The sequence below is a fragment of the Lacerta agilis genome, chromosome 6 (genome assembly GCF_009819535.1).
Source record: "Lacerta agilis isolate rLacAgi1 chromosome 6, rLacAgi1.pri, whole genome shotgun sequence".
NCBI classification, from domain to species: domain Eukaryota; kingdom Metazoa; phylum Chordata; class Lepidosauria; order Squamata; family Lacertidae; genus Lacerta; species Lacerta agilis.
In genome coordinates, this window is record NC_046317.1 from 37,906,837 (window position 1) to 37,925,022 (window position 18,186).

The 18,186-nt window shown below is 41.7% G+C and overlaps 1 protein-coding gene across 1 annotated transcript in view; it reads left to right on the forward strand.

Moving 5' to 3' along the window:
* Positions 1-14,488, forward strand: part of PLPP3 (phospholipid phosphatase 3) — a 66,119-nt gene extending 51,631 nt beyond the window's left edge. Inside the window, exons 5-6 of the mRNA XM_033152024.1 lie at positions 4,923-5,099; positions 12,502-14,488. Coding sequence (XP_033007915.1) covers positions 4,923-5,099; positions 12,502-12,627 — 303 coding nt within the window. The 3' untranslated portion in view covers positions 12,628-14,488. The remainder of the gene's footprint in view (positions 1-4,922; positions 5,100-12,501) is intronic.
* Positions 14,489-18,186: the final 3,698 nt, after the last annotated feature.

Below are 18,186 nucleotides of genomic sequence, written 5' to 3' on the forward strand. Positions count from 1 at the left end.
CGCAGTTTAGTAACGTTTTTATTAAGAAAATAGGGATGGAAAGATTCAGAGAAAGGAAAAACAGTAAGATATAATAAAGTAGGACAGATCCTGAAGTTGAGGCTCCAGTACTTTGGCCACCTCATGAGAAGACTCCCTGGAAAAGACCCTGATGTTGGGAAAGATAGAGGGCACAAGGAGAAGGGGACGACGGAGGATGAGATGGTTGGACAGTGTTCTCGAAGCGACTAGCATGAGTTTGGCCAAACTGCGGGAGGCAGTGGAGGATAGGGGTGCCTGGCATGCTCTGGTCCATGGGGTCACAAAGAGTCGGACACAACTGAACGACTGAACAACAACAAATAATAAAGTAAAGCACAAGACAGATTTCTGGCTGACCTAAACTGTATTGCCATGAAGCTAGGACACTTTATATGAAAACCACATGGGTCTTCAGGTGAAGATAATTGGGAACAACAACATAGAAAGTGTCTCCCCCCCCCCATCTGTATGCTGTGTTCCCGAGTGGGCAGATAGGTGGGTTGCACCAATCAGGATTTTTTAAAGGAGAGTTTGTGGAGAATCATGCGTAATCTGAAGACCCTAAGAGACTGCTTATGGCTTGACAAGGAAGAGAGCAGAGATTAAAAAATGGACTGTCACTTTCTTTCTGGCGTCCTGTGAATTCAGAGCATAGATGCCTTGCTTACTTCACTGTAGTGATGACAGAGCCTTTGAGTTAGGAATTCTGAGAAAGGAAAACCCACAATGGCATAGGGAAGCTTCTTCACAGCAGTGTTCAGATGTGCTGGGCCAAAGCTCATTGTTGACTTAATGACATTCCATTAAGCAATTGCATTAGTTTCCTTCTGCTGCTCTCTCTGCCCAGTTCAGACACTACTAAGGCCAGTCCCCCAATACCCACACCTTTACTTTCTCCTCTTTATGTGGAAGAACACCAGCTACCATCTAGGTCAGGCTTCCTCAACCTCTACCCTCCAGATGTTTTGAGATTACAATTCCCATCATCCCTGAACACTGGTCCTGCTAGCTAGGGATCATGGGAGTTGTAGGCCAAAAAAATCTGGAGGGCCGAGGTTGAGGAAGCCTGATCTAGGTAGTGTTTAGCTTTCTAAATAAATGTGTCCCGACTCCAGGGGTTGTTAGAGTAAGCCAGGTAATGTTGCCCATAGGGTTTTGCATTGTGCCAGCCAAATTTGAAAACAGCTGCTGGATTAATGTCTTATATAACTTCACTGACATTTACGTTGTTGTGCCATGCGGGGTTAGGAAATAAACTCCTGAGGTGGCCACCTTAAATGCTACTTGTTTTAGTTCCCGGGGCTGTGCTATACTTACTCTAACAGCCAGGTGAACAGTGGAGTTCGTGTCTGCAAGTACGCCAAATAGCAAACTTCTGACTCTATTTCAGTGGGATCATGGCCAATCTGTTAGTCATTAGATAAATATCAGTGACTGATTTCAAAGCCCCAGACTCAACAAAAGGGAATGATTTCCCCCCTTTACTCTCTTTTGTGTGTCTCTAACCCTTCTGCTCAAATGAGGCCAGATGCAGGTACTCATTCATTTGAAAATTTCCTACAGTACTTCAGAAACTGTTAATCATTAATGTAAGCATTTCTCAATCAGCAACGTACTCTATAGTGTGTTCTTACTCATCCCCACAGCAATTTTTGATGTAGGTTAGGCAACCCTGACAGCTTTAGAGTTTGAATATGGGTCACGGTTACAGTTGTGTCAAACAGAGCTTACCTGTCAAGGGCTTATGAGGGGAGTGTGTGTGGTTGACCACATCTTCTCCCACTCCAAACAGATTGTCCAGAAGCCTCTCCATCTTTCCAAAGTGTTTTCAAACAATGCAAAATCACCCCAGAGCAGAACTATGAGGTAACAAAGATGCCTTCATACAGCTGGTACTGGTAGCATGAGTTTACTCGGGTAAACTTCATGACACATAGAGCTTTTTCCCCCCAACTGGAACTCGCTGGAACTCAGTTCCGGCACCTCTCAGGTGGGCGCCATTGCCATTATAAGAGAACAAGGGTTCATGGTGAGTTCTAGCACCTCTTTCTAGAAAAACAGCACTGATAACACATGTATTCATTCACACATGATATTATAAATGTTGAAAATGGTGGATTTAGCTGCTTTGAGCCACTGTCTGAAAATGGAATGAAAGCCCTTCTTACAACAAACATATGTTGTATGTGATATTATTATTATTATTATTATTATTATTATTATTATTATTATTATTATTTATTCAAACCTTCTGAAAAGTAACAAAAATGTAAGCAACTGTTAATATTTTTCTCCTCCTCACTTGTTGAGGGAACGCGAGCCCTTCATTTTTATTTGCTTGGGATCCCTGACTAACCACAGACATTCCCACTAACATCACTGGAAGTCCCCTGGCCACGGAACTGCTGCACGTTGCCCTGAGAGCGGTCTGCTCTGTGGTGATGCTGCCGCTGTCAGATTTCTTATATGTGAGAGGTTTTCCAGCAACCCCGGCTACATATGGCCACGAGGTCATTGCTTTCTTCCCTCCCTCTTTGGTTTTGTCACACTTATCTCCTCTGCGCTATTGGCCGCCTCTTTTCCCACTGCAGCTTATTGGTCTGCAAGTGGCAGTTCTTCATTTCATGTTACAATATAAACACCACACTGGCGCCTCCGTAAACCTCCCACGACTGCGTTAGCAGCATATAGAGACTTGAGTAAAAACCACTTGTAATTCGCTTTCTGTCTGCTGTAAAAACAACTTCAGTTCAGTTGGGTTGTTGGTTTTTGTTTTTTTACATTAAGTGTTTGTTTTCTTTAGCTTGGTTTCACTTTATAATGAAAATCTTTCGGATGTAAAGAGGGCAGAAGATGACAGCACGGGGTGGGTTTTGTGAAAAAGAACACAAGATCAGGCTAGTTAACCTTCCACATGCTGCAACTTACCTTAATTTTGTTCAGCAAATACGGTGATTTAAAGTTTCGTCGAAAGGGAAATAATTGACATTATGTTGAAGGATGATTCTAAACTGTTTAATGACTGAATGGGTTCTTATACATTCAGGCTTAGATAAAACAGTTCTATGATTCTGTGACAAGGGAGAATTTCAATAGCTACAGCCTCTTTCAGTACTGAAATACCACGTTAGAGATAGCTGTATCTGTTGAAATTCTGCCTTGCTTGCAGTTCTTGCTTGCAGGAGCTCTCCTAAGTTGGCAGGGGGTTGGACTGGATGGCCCTTGTGGTCTCTTCCAACTCTATGATTCTATGATTCTAAGTTTAGAGCCAACCTTTCTTCTCTCAGACTACTGGCATGCACTGTTTTCTTCTGAAAATATACAGATTGGCTTGTACCAGTGCTTGTGCTAGTAATAGTCCAATGTGGGTACCCATAGAAACAAGCTACCAGGCATTCGTGAAAGCATAGATGGGCAAATTTTAATTTTTAGGAATTACATCCACGAAAACAGAAACAACGGTTGGTGTTATCACAGCTGAGTTAATTCAGAGTCCATAATGTGAGGGTAGTTGTCTTCCACCCTTAATTTCTATTCCGCAGTGTCTTGTTTAATGACAATTGAACACTATGCCAATGGCAGGTTCAACAAAGCAACTATATAAAAATGTCCTAGTCCAGACATAAAAATCTTGGACTGAGAAACCATGGTTTATTGGCTTAAGAATGAGCCCATCCTAATTCATGTCTTGATTTGTAAGCAGTGATCAGACTACAGTGCCTCGCTTTTCCTCCAACTGTAAACTTTTACTGCATCAATTATACAAGCAGACATTGCTGTGACCTTGTGACGTTCACCTCCCTGCCTTGTGTTATGGGAAGGCAGCCATAATGGGAGGACTTGGCCATGTTCAGACTCCCCTCGCCCTGCATTTCGGATTGGGTTAGCCTCCAGCTCCTTTGATTTGTGGGCAGACGTTTCTGCCTTTCCTGCTGCCTCTTCCTCTCTCTTTCTGGCTTCCCAAGGTTCCCACAGGAACTCGAGGAATAGGCTGTGCCCACAACTTTCAAGAGGAAACCAGACCAGGATAAGTGGGGAGGGGTGAGGCAGGAGACAATACCCGTTTGACATCATTTCAGCTACTTCATTTCAGGTCAAGTCCTTGGTTGGCTGTTGATTTGTTTGTTCGTTTTTCCCTTGCTGAAGCAAAAGCATCATTTCGAACACAGTATTTTAGGTCCAAGGCATTTTAAAAGCTCAAGTCACAAAGTGGTCACAAACACTGCTAGGATTTAAAAGCAAATTAGGAAAAGACCATAATATGGCCTGAATCTTAATGCTATGATCCATACTGCAGCTGCACTTGCAATAATATTCAGCAGTGTTCCAGTTACCTCATCTCAAAAAGGGGGTTGCAGACCTGGAAAATGTTCAGAAGTGGGGAAGCCAAAATTATAAAGGCGGGGGACGGGGGACGGGGGACGGGACTTTCCATCTGAGAAAATTTGGAGGTGGAAAAAAATGATCAAGGAAAGACATGATAAGAAAGGTTTATACAATTATAAATAGTGTGTTAAAAGTTGATAAAGAAAGCACACCATTCCCCAGTAATTGTAATCATAGGGCTGTGGGTCGCTCAGTAAAGTTGGATAGCATGATAGACAAAAGAAGTTACGAAGGCTGAGCTGAAGGTTTGAACTTGGGGCCCAAATTTGGTGGGCAAGGTAGGGGTTGGAATTCATCTACCACCTTTTGCCTACTGCTGAGACCTGTTTCGCAGTGTTGGTAGTGACAGCAGAGGTCCTCCCTGCCACACAACACTTCTTTTTTTGGCTGCTATTTTGCTCTGCCCTGAAGATAGCTTTGTTTTCTGTTTGCCGTATCGTCAACCTGGCACCGATTCTGTTCCACTGCATTGCGAGGACAGCATCCTAATGTCTTTCTCCTTCCTTTCTTTGTAGCTGTACCTGCAAGCCAGGTTCACTTGGAGAGGAGCCCGTCTGCTGCGCCCCCTGTTGCAGTTCACGCTGATTATGATGGCCTTTTACACAGGGCTTTCTCGTGTGTCCGACCACAAACATCACCCATCAGACGTCTTGGCTGGTTTCGCACAAGGGGCCCTGGTGGCTTACTGCATAGTAAGTGACACGTCATACCATAGAACTGTTTCACTAAACAACCGCATGTATCTTATCCACTATTCGAGTGTTAAAGCCCATCCTAAGAGCAGAGAAAAGCTTTACCCTGGCACCAGAAAGGTAGCGTCAGTGCTAGGTGGATCTCACTGGGGAGAGTGTTGCTGGCATTATGCAGGAGTTGGTAAAACCAAGGAAGGATAGACTTAAACAAAGAAGGGAGAAAAGGATGGAGACTTAAATAAGGAAAACAAACGTGGAATGCAGTGTTAGAAACCTAAAAGATAAACGCACAGCAAACAGTACCTTTCACATGTGAAGTTCATGTGAAACAAATTCCCTCTAAGTATTAGATTAGTGATGTTTAGTGCACAGAAAAGAGTTCTCCTTGAATGCATACTAGACTGGGCACATTAGCAGGGTGGTTCACACAGGTGAATGTGTAAACCGTTACAGCAGCCCCCCACCCACCCCGAGTTTCGAAACATCTCAAAAGGCAGCTGAATATATATGTATTTTCTTTCTTCTCCACTGATTCCATTGTTAACCAAACCACTGTTTGCATTCTGTGCGCAATGTAGTCTCTCAGTACCCAAGTACGGATTGAAAAGCTAAGCAGAAATGTTTTTAGCTCCAGAAAACACGCCCAGATCAACGTCTCTTTTTGAGACATTGCAACCTTCAGGAGAAAGGTATCAGAGCTTCGCAGCATAGGGATAAAGGGCCACAACTCCACAATCAGCACCACGCAGTGCTCTGAATCAGGGCCAGCTGCATTTTGTGAAGTAAATAAACCCGGGGATTTCCAAGCACCGAGTTCCCACATAAGGGAATAAAAGGAATTGGGAGCATTTATATGGGAGATTTGCCAGGCAGGTGCTTACTCCTTCCCAAAACCACCACTTCTTCCCTACAAATGCCCTGCCCTCCTCACTTCCAATTTCACAACCTAGCTGGAAATAATAAAAAATAAAAAATAAAACTGCCAGAGAATCTGGGAGGGGGGGGGGAGGTAGAGAATGCATAAGCACCCTCCATGCCCCCAGGCCATCAGTTTGTTTTCCAGCAATCGCTCCTTCTCCAGTCCACATACACATTGAACCTCAATTGTAATTTCAGTGGGTGAACATCTCCTGCTTACACATTACTTAGTAGTAGAAGTGATAGTCGCCACTAAGTTGCAGAGACAGCACAACAAGATTCTTCAAAGCTTCCGTGGCATTTTTAGTCTTATTTACAGTGGTACCTCGCAAGATGAATGCCTCGCACAACGAAAAACTCGCTAGACGAAAGGGTTTTGCAATTTTTAGGTGACTCGCAAGATGAAAATTTCAATGCATTCCTATGGGAATTAAATTCCTATGCATTCCTATGGTCGTGCTTCGCAAGACGAATTTTTCGCAATACGAAACGACTTGCGGAACGAATTAATTTCGTCTTGCGAGGCACCACTGTATTTCTGCCGCCTGTTAAACGAACAAAAGATCACCCTGGAAGGAGCTCTTGGATATATATTCAGAAAATACTTTGGGCAACATTTTCGCACAACGGAACAGTTTCTTTTCAGCTCAGGGGCTTCAATTTGGGTCATGTGGCTTTGCTGTAGACATTATCACCCGGTATTAGAGATAGCTATATGGAAGGCTTTGACTAAGCTGTCCTGTTAGTTGCTCTAAAATCTTTACCAAAGGGTGGAATAGGGCAGAGAGAGGAGAAGAAGAATGCAATGCTGGGGTGCAGATAAACTCAATGCATCGCAGCAAAAACGCTTCTGACAGACAATAAGGGGCTTGATGCACGAGCAGGACACTTTTCACCATTTCCTGTCCAATGACAAGTTACAAATCTGTCCCTGTTTTCCTGACCTGTAAACAGATGGCATGTTTTACTAGGCCAGAGGAGGGGTGAGAGTTTGGCTGCTATAGGCTGACTTTCCTGTGACGAGATAAAGGGCACGGAGGAAGCAGCTGCCTGAGAAACACCACACACATGTACGCCCCTTCCTTTTTAACCCTCTCCCTCCCTGGCTGCTGCCCTTTTGTATCGTTCAGTCCTTCATCAGGATGTGCAGAGGGCATTGGTCACTTTTAGTATGGCCTTTGTGCAGCCATGGGGGGGGGGCAGACATGGCTGTAGAAAAGGAAACTATGAGAGGGGTGGCTACTGCTTGCCTACATCTTCCCATAATTTCCAGCTCCTAAGGAATGGCCTAAATGTTCATAAGCAACTTGAGTGTTGCTTATGAGACTTAGATTTAGAAAAGCCCTAGTGTCACCTTTTTCACTGTGCTTTATATCCTTTTATGAATTTATTTAAAATGTATGTCCCGTCCTTTGACCCAGACAGGTTCTTGCAGTTTAGTTCTTCTGATTATTGGCAATAATTGGCTAGCCGCTAGCCTTTAAGGGGGTTGCAGTATTTGTTTCATCCAAGACCATACAAGATGTTGTTTTGTTTGAAATTTAGATGCAATCAGAATGGCTGAAATCAAAATGTCTTTTATGAACCACTTTTGTGGTGGCTATAATTGTGTTGTGGCAAACTGTGGGAAGATGCAAATCTTAGGGGCCAATTCCTTCTCCTATTCGCCTAATCTCATGTTAAGTTGTTTGCTAAAATGTTCTGGATCCAAGTAAAGTCTTTTCTAATATAATGAATTTAAGAAGAAAAAACAAAATAAAATAAAAAAATTCCTTCCAGTGGCACCTTAGAGACCAACTAAGTTAGTTCTTGGTATGAGCTTTCGTGTGCATGCACACTTCTTCAGATACCAAGAACTAACTTAGTTGGTCTCTAAGGTGCTACTGGAAGGAATTTTTTATTTTGTTTTGTTTTGACTATGGCATACCAACACGGCTACCTACCTGTAACTGAATTTAAGAAGGGCATTGATCAGTTGAAATGTTAAGCTACCAGCTTACATCATCATATAGCACATTCCCTGTTGTCTGCTGCTGAGTTTTCTTTATGGGTGGAGAGCACCTTCCACAGGAAGTGGCATAAATCCAAGCAAAAACACTCTGTGCATTTACCCCCTTTTTTGTGTTAAGCAGCTGAAGCATTAGGAAGGTTTAACACACTGTTCTAACCTTAGGAGATCATGTTTCATGATTTCTCTTTAAGTGTTTTTATAACCTCAAACCTTGCTAAAAGTGAAATACAGTTTAAATGGGAATTAACGCTACTACCCAAATATCTGATTTAAAGCCACACACGCCATGAACTGCAGAGCAAAGGCTAAGAAAGCCAAGATGACACTCCATCCATAACTTATCCAGTTAGAAAATACAGGCCAGATTGAACCTAATCCCCCATCTGCCACTTCCACCGTGCAACCGCTACTCACTCCTGCCACAAATTGATTTGTCATGGAGCTCTCAGTATAGAATGTGGATATCGTCGTGATTGAATCCAGTCTTGGGAAGTGGGTACATGAGAGGCATGGCGTCAAAATTGCCTTCCAACCCTTGCTTCTGCCATACTACAGAAATGGATGAATGGGTAAAGACACTTAGCAGTTGTGTTAAAATTAAATGAAGATTTAAATGTTTCCAAAATCTAGAAGCCACACAGAGAACACCAAGTATGCCTATTCCCCGCCCCGCCCCTGCCTCCCAAAAATCAAAGGGACGCTTACAATTCTCCATCACAAGTTTCTTGAAGCAGTGATAGAATACAAGCATGAACCACAAGTACTGCACACCGTCCAACAAAAGCAAGTAGTCGGAAGTGGTCTTGACTAATTTAAATCTCATTGATTTCAGTAGGACAGTCAGAGGTAACATTTGCTGTCAGGAGTTCACAGCTCCTTTTCCTCTCGTTATGAAGGGCTAGTGTTATAATGGGTAAGAAATGCACCTTTTTCTCCAGAACCAAAAGAAAGTCTAGAATGCCTATCCATCTCTAATATAGCTTCATTTAAAACAGGAGATTTAATATGCTGACAATCAGAAAAAAAGAACTGTAGTTTTGCTTTAGGAACCCTAGTGTTGCCTTCAAAGAGAACATGAAATTTAAATAAGCCAGGGAAAGAGGTTGGTCCTACTATTTATTTTTCTTTGGTTGCAGCCAACCATCTATTTTTTTTTTCCTGAGTGGAGTTCTGTTTCCTCAGAGAAATAACTGTTTGCTTCAATGCTAATATTTAGATGTCAAACTAACTGATCTGGGAACATAACAAGACAATTGGAAGCCTGAATGCAAACATCTGCATCCAGTAAAACAAGCAGTCTCTTTAAACAATCAAATGCTTTGTGATTTCTCACTCTGAAAAGCCTAGTAGCCTAACTAATGGGAGTCTCAGGAAGTTGAATTAGGAGCACAACTTCTCTAACCCTGCTAGAGCTTCAAAGAAGTATAAAAGCAATGCTTTTGGTCATAACATATGAACAATAATGTTCTTGCTGGACACATTCGCCAGTGGAGTAAGAGCCTCTCACACATTGGTTACTTCAACTGCAGAGCAGAGTGATGGGTTTTCGTGGAATTACATTTGTCAATAGATGGGCATATTTCATGGATCAGCCGTTTTATTTAACCCCATTATCCTTTCTGTACCTTGTTTTTGCAAGTTCCCACAAACTAGTACAATTTGAAGAAAAACACTCCCTGAGATACAAGTTCCTGTGTTAGTAATTTACCTCCTCACTTGTTCCAAGGAAGATAGTATAATGGTATGTCCATATTCACTTAACATGCAACTGCAGATCTAATAACCATTTGATTGAACAGGCAGAGTCATTGAGGCGCTGCAGCAGTGACAGCACCATCATATGCAGGTTTATTAAGAAGCAAGTCCCACTAAGTGCCACTGAGCTTAGTTCCAACCCTGTGGCTCTGTTTGCAACCTGAGACAACTTGGACCTGCCAAACTCTTTGATTTTCCTAGGACCCTTAATGGAGCAGGAGCCTCATAAGTTGCAGGAGGGATGACATTACATGAAACTATATGTGAAACCCCTATATAAAGTCATGTTTTTAAATTTAGCCTACTATTTAACCCTGGTGGGAGACCCAAGACCAAAAGGGCTATTTTCAGATATCCTAAACATGCTCTCACAGCTCGTTCTGTATTACAATTAAGAGGGGAAATCACAAAATTGTAGTTATTGACTGACAGCCCAGAAAATTGGTTTCTTTGGGGGGGGGGTTGGCATAATTTGGAGGTTCCTTAGCTACTCTTATCAAAAGAAAGTACCAATCTAACAGTCTTATCTAGTACATGGATAGTCAATGTGGTACCTCCAAGATGAACTGCGACTCTCATCATCACTGCCCATTGACCAAACTGGCTGGGGCTGATGGGAGTTGCTGGGCAACATCTGGAGGGCATCACATTGGCAATCACAAAGGATCATTTGAATACTACTAGATGGAAATGGAGGAGGTACAGGAGTCCTGCTATGAAGCATGGGATCTTTCCTCCTTTTTTGGTGAGCCACCACTGTCAGTTACTGCTGTGGGGAACCTTGTCCTCAAAACTCCAGTTGGAGACAGCTGAGGAGTTGGGATTCCTGGTGGGCAGGAGGGAGAGGTAGTTGTTAGTTGGTAATGGGGCACCTTGCACAAAGGAAACATTTTGCACAAACTATTCCATCACAAACTTCCTACCTGTAAAGTCAGCTATGGGTCTAGAGTGATGTAGCCACACGTTCTGCTTTTTTAAAATGTGCAGTCTGTGTTCTGGGGAGGTGTGTTGCTCTTGTTTGAGTCATGAGTAGCTCCTGGGTTAGTTGGAATCCCCTTCTGCAGCCCCTGTGTAACTGCAGGTAAGGTGGGAATGAATTGCCTTGGGCTTTCCATCGACTCCCGTCAACATATACAGTATTTAGACGGCAGTCCGAAGCTCCAGTCTGCCTACCAAATGAGACTGGCATCATTCGTCCAGTATGTTCCACTCACTCAAAGTATTACCAATGGATTTACACTGGCAGTAGCCTGCAGAAAACAGGCTATTTTGGGGGTGGGGATGAGCGAGCCCACGACTCACTGTATCCTGGACCATCCCATGGCTGTCACTTCTTGACACTGGGCCCAGTCACCACAATGCTCAAGAAACAGGAAATTTAGTAGTAAACCAATTGTAATCCAGCCAATGAACAAGTCTGTAGCAACTTGTGTGTTTGTTGTTGTATACAAATATTATATGTGTTTAATAGCTGGGATTTGTTTGTACCAAGCCTCTAGCATTGAATAGCAGAGGTGAGCCTTACTCTCCTGTCGGCAGAGCCTGCATTCTGTCTGACCCCTTTCCTTTCTGGCTTCAGAGTTAAATTTTGCAAGGGAGAAAGTACATCAGTCATGCTGGACTTGATACGACATTGGCTGAGGGAGGATGTAAAAGTTTCCTCCCAGGGCTTTCCTATTGTGTGGCTGCCTCTGAAATGTCAAGTAGGAGACTTTTCACATCCGAAAGAGCGGATACGTCATTGATTATTTCAGGGAAAGGTAGTTGGGAATATCTCTTCCTTGACACTATTTCTTTAAAATGACAGGACAGCCATCCTGACTAAGCTTTAATTTTCTAGCTATGAGGAAAGGGCAGTAGGGAAGGGGATGTGGGTGGGTGGGAAGGCAAGGGAAATATCAAGCTACCCTGGCTGACTAAGAATTACGGAGAATTGACTCCAAAGGGAAGTTTAATTTTAGTCCATTTAAATCACCAGAGGAAGTGAAGCTGTGTCAACTCTTGGTGTGCAGGTTGAGAGCTTATTGATTGTGTGCCGGGTTGTTGTTGTTTAACTGTAAATAACATTTTTAAAAGACTTCTGTATTAAGAAAATTCCCATCCCCTCAGTACATCTCCCTTCCAAACACACAGTGAATGTATTTGAATTAAAATAGTGAAAGAAACCAGTGGTGGGTGAGATCCAGTGAAGAGGGCAGGGAAAGGTATTTTCCACATCAGGTGAGAAAGTGATGCTCAATCGCACTGTCCAATTACGTTTAATCAGGATTCTCTTTCCTGTTGGGGCACCCTTAAGAGGGGCATCCCCGGCGTCCCAATTTCCAGGTATTTTCTTCCAGATTCCAGATAGATCTCTTGTCCCTTTCCCTCTTTTCAAAAGCATAATTTATTTTTCTTTGCCTACACAATGCCAGGGCATGCTGCAAATTTGATACCATTGAGATCCCCGCCAGGGGCACTAGACATTTATGCAAAGTTTTGCCTTGGGCCTTTGTCCCTGTTAGGTATCTAGCAGTGCTTGACTCCTGTGAAATAATTGTTTGCTTTTTTATGGACCAGTCTAGAAGACCTTCAGTCTGGTTCTCATTATAGCAGGATAGTGTAACTTCAGAACTGTTATGCTTATTAATGGAGGACTCAGATTTCCTTTACATAAACTGGAGCAGGTATAAAAATCTGAATATTTATACTGAATGCATATATTCATTTTATTTACAGGTGTTCTATGTCTCAGACCTCTTCAAGGAGAAAACAAAGATTTCTCTGCCCCCACCTCCAATCCGGAAGGAGTTACTTTCACCTGTGGATATCCTTGATCGGAACAATCATCACAACATGGTGTAGACATTTGACAAATATATATATATATATATATATTGTTTTTGTTTTGATTTTGCAAAATGACTGCTGACAGCAACTACCTGCTGCTCTCAATCTCATCAGACAGTAGAATGTAGGGAGAGACTCTTGCCTGACCAATAAGGTCTGACTCTGTGGCCTTTTTTACACTCACAACATTTGCATGAAATGGGTGTTGTTCAAGTAAGTCAAAGGCAACAATTACGAAATAAATCAAAACACGATGCAGGAATTCTAAATGTGCAATTGGCTGAGTGTTCATGTTGTAGTGAATGCTGAATTGTTCATAGCTTAATGAACACTAAATGATTTCTAGGAAACTGGCCATCTCTGCTTCTGCTTCTTTTATTTGCTATGACAGTTTTCAATTCCTATTAAATGAGAGAGGGGAGAGAAAAATCCTTGCCAACTAGATTATAGCACTATCTATGAAAAATAAGCACTGATTCATGATTTGTGATCACTTTCTAAGTGTAACCTCTTATTTTATTGGTTTTCTTTATCTCCATTCCAATTCGGAACTTACTTTTAGTTTCGGAGATGTATACCCAGTAAAATGTTAGAAAAGTGCCTATTTCCACTACACAAATGCTGCAAGACAGTACTTTTCTATATCCAGCTAGGTGTAGAATCTACGTTCTAAATGCAACCCAGCCTGCTTCACCAGTATCCCTGGTTGTAAAGAGTCATTCCATATTTGTTTTCACCTATCCCTCACTTTTTGTATGACATTCTCCATGTTCACAATTATTATCATCACTAATACTTTGGAGAGCAGGTTGGATGTGCCAAATAAGGGACAACACAAGAAATATGGGACCCATGCCTCTAGTATCTAATGTCTACAGTACTGTATGAATTGTCCAGCCTGCATAGTATTATGCTTGGTGGCCTAGTTTTTTTTAATTAAAAAAAAGAATCCCCTTTTACCATTGACTCAAATAACAAAAGTATTTTCTGAATGGTCACTTCATTTTGCATTCACAAACGGTTACCTTGTTTGTGGTCAGCCTTGTTCATCTACGTTAGCACTAATTGGCTCTGGGGTTGAGACTCAGAACGCAACTCCTCCAGCTATCGGGCGGACTGCTGGGCGGGACCGTCTTAGCCTGATGTTCGGTCAAATCCCTTTTGTAATTCCCATGGCTTGAAAAGGGATCGCTTTCAACTACTCATTACAGAGTAAGCTAAATGCTGCTCTCATCAACACCAAGGGCACGCGAAGAAAGTAAACTGGAAGAGACCTGCTTCTAGGCTTTCAGGTGGAATTCCAAAAGACAGTTCTTAAAAACCTTAAAAGGACTGAACTGCTGATGCTAACCAGGGCAGACTGACCTTTGCACATCTTTGTCATGCAAACTCCGTCCTATCATTTCAATTCTAGCAAGCTATGATTTTTTTTATAAATATAAATATATATAAATATTATATAAATAATGTATAAAACATTAAAAATTAACTATGTAAAATATTATTTCTGAAACAATTTTAGATATATCCACTATGATCATAAACTGTGTTTTGACCTGTGTTATTTACATGTTGCTGCTTAAAACAAAAAGCATTGACTTAATTTTTTTATAGTCGACTAAAATATTGTAGTTCTGTGGTAGCAATATTTTAATGAAAGTAACAACTAAAGACAATTGTATAAAAAATACCATATTAAATTGTCTGTATTTTTGTAATGTTTCTTTTTTTGTAAAAAGAGGAATATGCAAGACTTTTTGTAGAGTACAAAATTAAAGTTTGTATTTGCAAAAGAAAAAAAACACAAAAAATGCTGTATAAATGTGCTTTATAAATAAATGTTTCAGGCACAATTTAATAATGCTGTGCACCCATATTCTCCATTTTGACTATTTCTTGGGGCCTATATGAAAAGGAAGATTATAGCAAGACTGATATTTCTTTGGAAATTTTTACACAAAAATGATTTAGTGTTCTATGCATATCTACATACCAATGGTGATGAAAGGTTATGTAGAATACAGCTCAGTAGTACCTGTTGAATATTTTACAAAGCTGTTAACATATAGCCCAAATGATGTTCTGTTTTGAGCATTGGCCTCAACAGCATGGAGGCAGGTGAGCCAATTCTTTAGTGGTACACTGGATAGCACCATCAAAGGTTTAATGAATGAATGAATGAATCTGCATCAGTCATTGGCCATAGCAAGAAAAAGCATTGCAATATACACAGAACAAAATTAAAGTCTGTTATATAAAACACAGTTTAGGGTCCTGAATCAGCACCATGCAAGGTTTGTGCAGAAGACTCCATAAGAGAAGAGCTCAACTTTTATACTATCCACATGGTTGCAGGGTGGGTCACAAAATTATCACAATTCAAATAACATTAAAATGATAAAATAAAGTCACGATGACAAAATGGCAGAAATGCAGTGCAGGAACATGCACTCAAAGAGGTGCATCTTGAGCAAGCATTGAAAAGCATACATTGATTGTGCTGGATACACACCCACAACCACAGAGAAGAAGAAGGAGTTTAAATTTGATATCCCTAAGAAGTCTCATAGCGGCTAAGATTCTCCTTTCCCTTCCTCCCCCACAACGAACACTCTATGGGGTGAGTTGAGCTGAGAGACTTCAAAGAAGTGTGACTAGCCCAAGGTCACCCAGCAGCTGCGTGTGGAGGAGCGGAGATGCGAACCCGGTTCTGTCGCTCTTAACCACTACACCACACTGGCTCTCATGCACCACTGTCCCTCAAACCACAGAATGGGAGGGGGTGTCTAGCACAGTAGGAGCTCCCCTAATGATCAACTCCCAGACAAGTCAATGTGGAAGGAGCTGCTTCTTCAAACATTGGAGGCCCAAGTCACTGAGCACTTCATATGCCAGTGTTGACATCTTAAATTTTGTTCAGTAGCAAATTCGAGAACTTTCAAGACTGCATAGTTTGTGTCTGGCAGAGGTACCCACAAGCAGCCTCATGGCTTCATTCAGCTCTAGTTGCAGCTTCCAGATTGTCTTCAAAGGTAGCTCTCATGTAGAGCTCTCATGTAGGTCCAAACATTATCAGAACATGGATTGCTATGGTCATGGATTTGCTATCTACCAAAGGGCATAATTGGTGAACAAACCAAAGCTGGTCACAGAGGCCACCTGGGGCTCAATTGATATAGATGGATCAAGGAGTACCCCCTAAGCTACACACCTGTTTCTTCCAAAGGTGTGCAATGCCATCCAGAACTGGACTTCTCCCTACTTCCCAGACTTGAGATGGAATGGAGAGAGAGGGTTGGGTGTCATCACTATACTGATAACACCACACACCAAATCCCTGGTGACATGCTTCATTTAAACGTTAAAAAGCTCAGGGGACAAGATTGCCCTGGGGAACCCCACAAGATAGCTCTCATGATGCTGAACAGTTGTCTCCCATTGCGCCTCTTGAAATTGGCCTTGGAGGTGGGAGTGAAACCATGGTAAAACCCAACTCCCAACCCTCAAAGACACTCTAGGAGGACGCAGTGGTCAAAGGTATCAAACGTTGAGAGGTTAAGAAGAAACAATAAGGCTGCCCTTCCTCTGTCGCTCTCCTAACAAAGGTCAACCAGGGTGAGTGAGGCGGTTTTGATGCTGAACTTGAGCCCAAAGCTGGATAGAAATGGGGCCAGATAGTCTGCTTCCCCCAAGCATGCCTGCAATTGGAGTGTCCCTTGCCTCTTGAGCACCTTCTAGGTCAATCATTATATACCGGTACATTGGTTGATACTGATTAAAACTTGGTTAGCTAGTTAGTCCTCCCATTTATAGTCCAATGTTTAGCAATACATTATTTTAAACTATCAAAAGAAAATTAACTTGCTATGTTCCTGTTGCATTTGGAGTAGAAATCATTAGGAAATCCTAAGCAAGGAAGTGGATCACTGTAGTCTGTGCAAACGAGCAGAAATATATGTCATTGTATACCTTTCGTGATCCTTGTTCAACACTGAGGCTATAAGGCACTAATGTAATTGCTGTTGTTAGCTCCAAACCAGAGAATAACGGTAGATGATTTCATTAAAGGAAAGGGCACTAATCAACCCTGGAATGCTTAAGCAAAAGAAGAAAGGAAGGCTGAGCCCCCCGCTGTCCCCATCCATTACAGGTGCTCCAAATAACACTAGAAGTTGGCGCCTTGTTTATTGTTCTGTTACTCACCTGGATACTGTTGCAAATGTCTGCAAATCCAGTCTCTCAACCACAAACAGGCATTAAGAATGCAAGAGTCAAAAGCTAGGAGGCATCCAAGAAAACTTCTATATAAAAATCAAGATTCAAACTCATGGTTTCCGGTTTCCTGGCACACAGATACGCGCAAGGGGTGGTCTCCTCCATCAGCCTGCCAGATATGTATATGTTACATTGAACCTATAGAAGTGGGAACTGACATTATTTTGGTTTTGGTTTCAAGATCGTTTCCAACAACTGCCCTACAGGAAACTAGATTTTGCATTAATACTTGCACCAGATTTGTGCCAAAGCAATATTATAACAGTAAAGTGAAATGACTATTTGGTCTGATCGAGATCTGAAACAAGTAAGATTGCAAAAACAAACAGTTCTATTAAGGCTAAAACCTTTAATCATTTCAATTTCTTATAGTCATTACAGTGGTACCTCAGGTTAAGAACTTAATTCGTTCTGGAGGTCCGTTCTTAACCTGAAACTGTTCTTAACCTGAGGTACCACTTTAGCTAATGGGGCCTCCTGCTGCCGCCACACTGCCACCGCACAATTTCTGTTCTCATCCTAAAGCAAAGTTCTTAACCTGAGGTACTATTTCTGAGTTAATGGAGTCTGTAACCTGAAGCGTCTGTAACCCAAGGTACCACTGTATACAAACTGGATGAGTACGGGGAAATCACACACAATTAGAAACACGGGGGGACGACGACACAGTTATGGGTATCAATGTACCCCCAAAATACATTTTTATATGTTTCAAAATGTGCCATTGCTCAGAGATTGCAATACTGTCATAAGAAAAGTTACTGGATTAAGCTATATATTTTCTTCCAATTACTTTTGGACTGTCACTAGGGCCTGTATTGGTTCAGACTGCAGAAGGGAGATGCTAGCTTTAATGTTCCATTCAATAAAAAGCATTCAATAGAAAACAAGCATAGCAAGAGGTGGAATCACAAATGAATTATCTCTCCCACATAGACACTAAACTGGCTGCAACAGATCTAGGGTTCACAATGAACATTCACTGAAAACTTTAGTTTAGTGTTGGGAAAAGGGGGAAATTCGATTTAGAAAACTGGAAGGTAAAGAAAGGAACTGAAAGTAAAGCATCAGGTATCAAAACGTCATTCTATTAACCATTGGTATATCACTTGTGGAATACCAAGTGTGGTTCTTATCCCCACCTTCTGAAAAGATATTGCTGAGCTGCAGATATATAAAAGGGAGGCTAAGATGTAAAGCACTCAAACGTCTTTCCTGTGAGGAGGATATATTTAAGAGGTACAATATTTAAGAGGTAGATATATTTAAGATATATTTAAGATATATATTGTCTCCCTG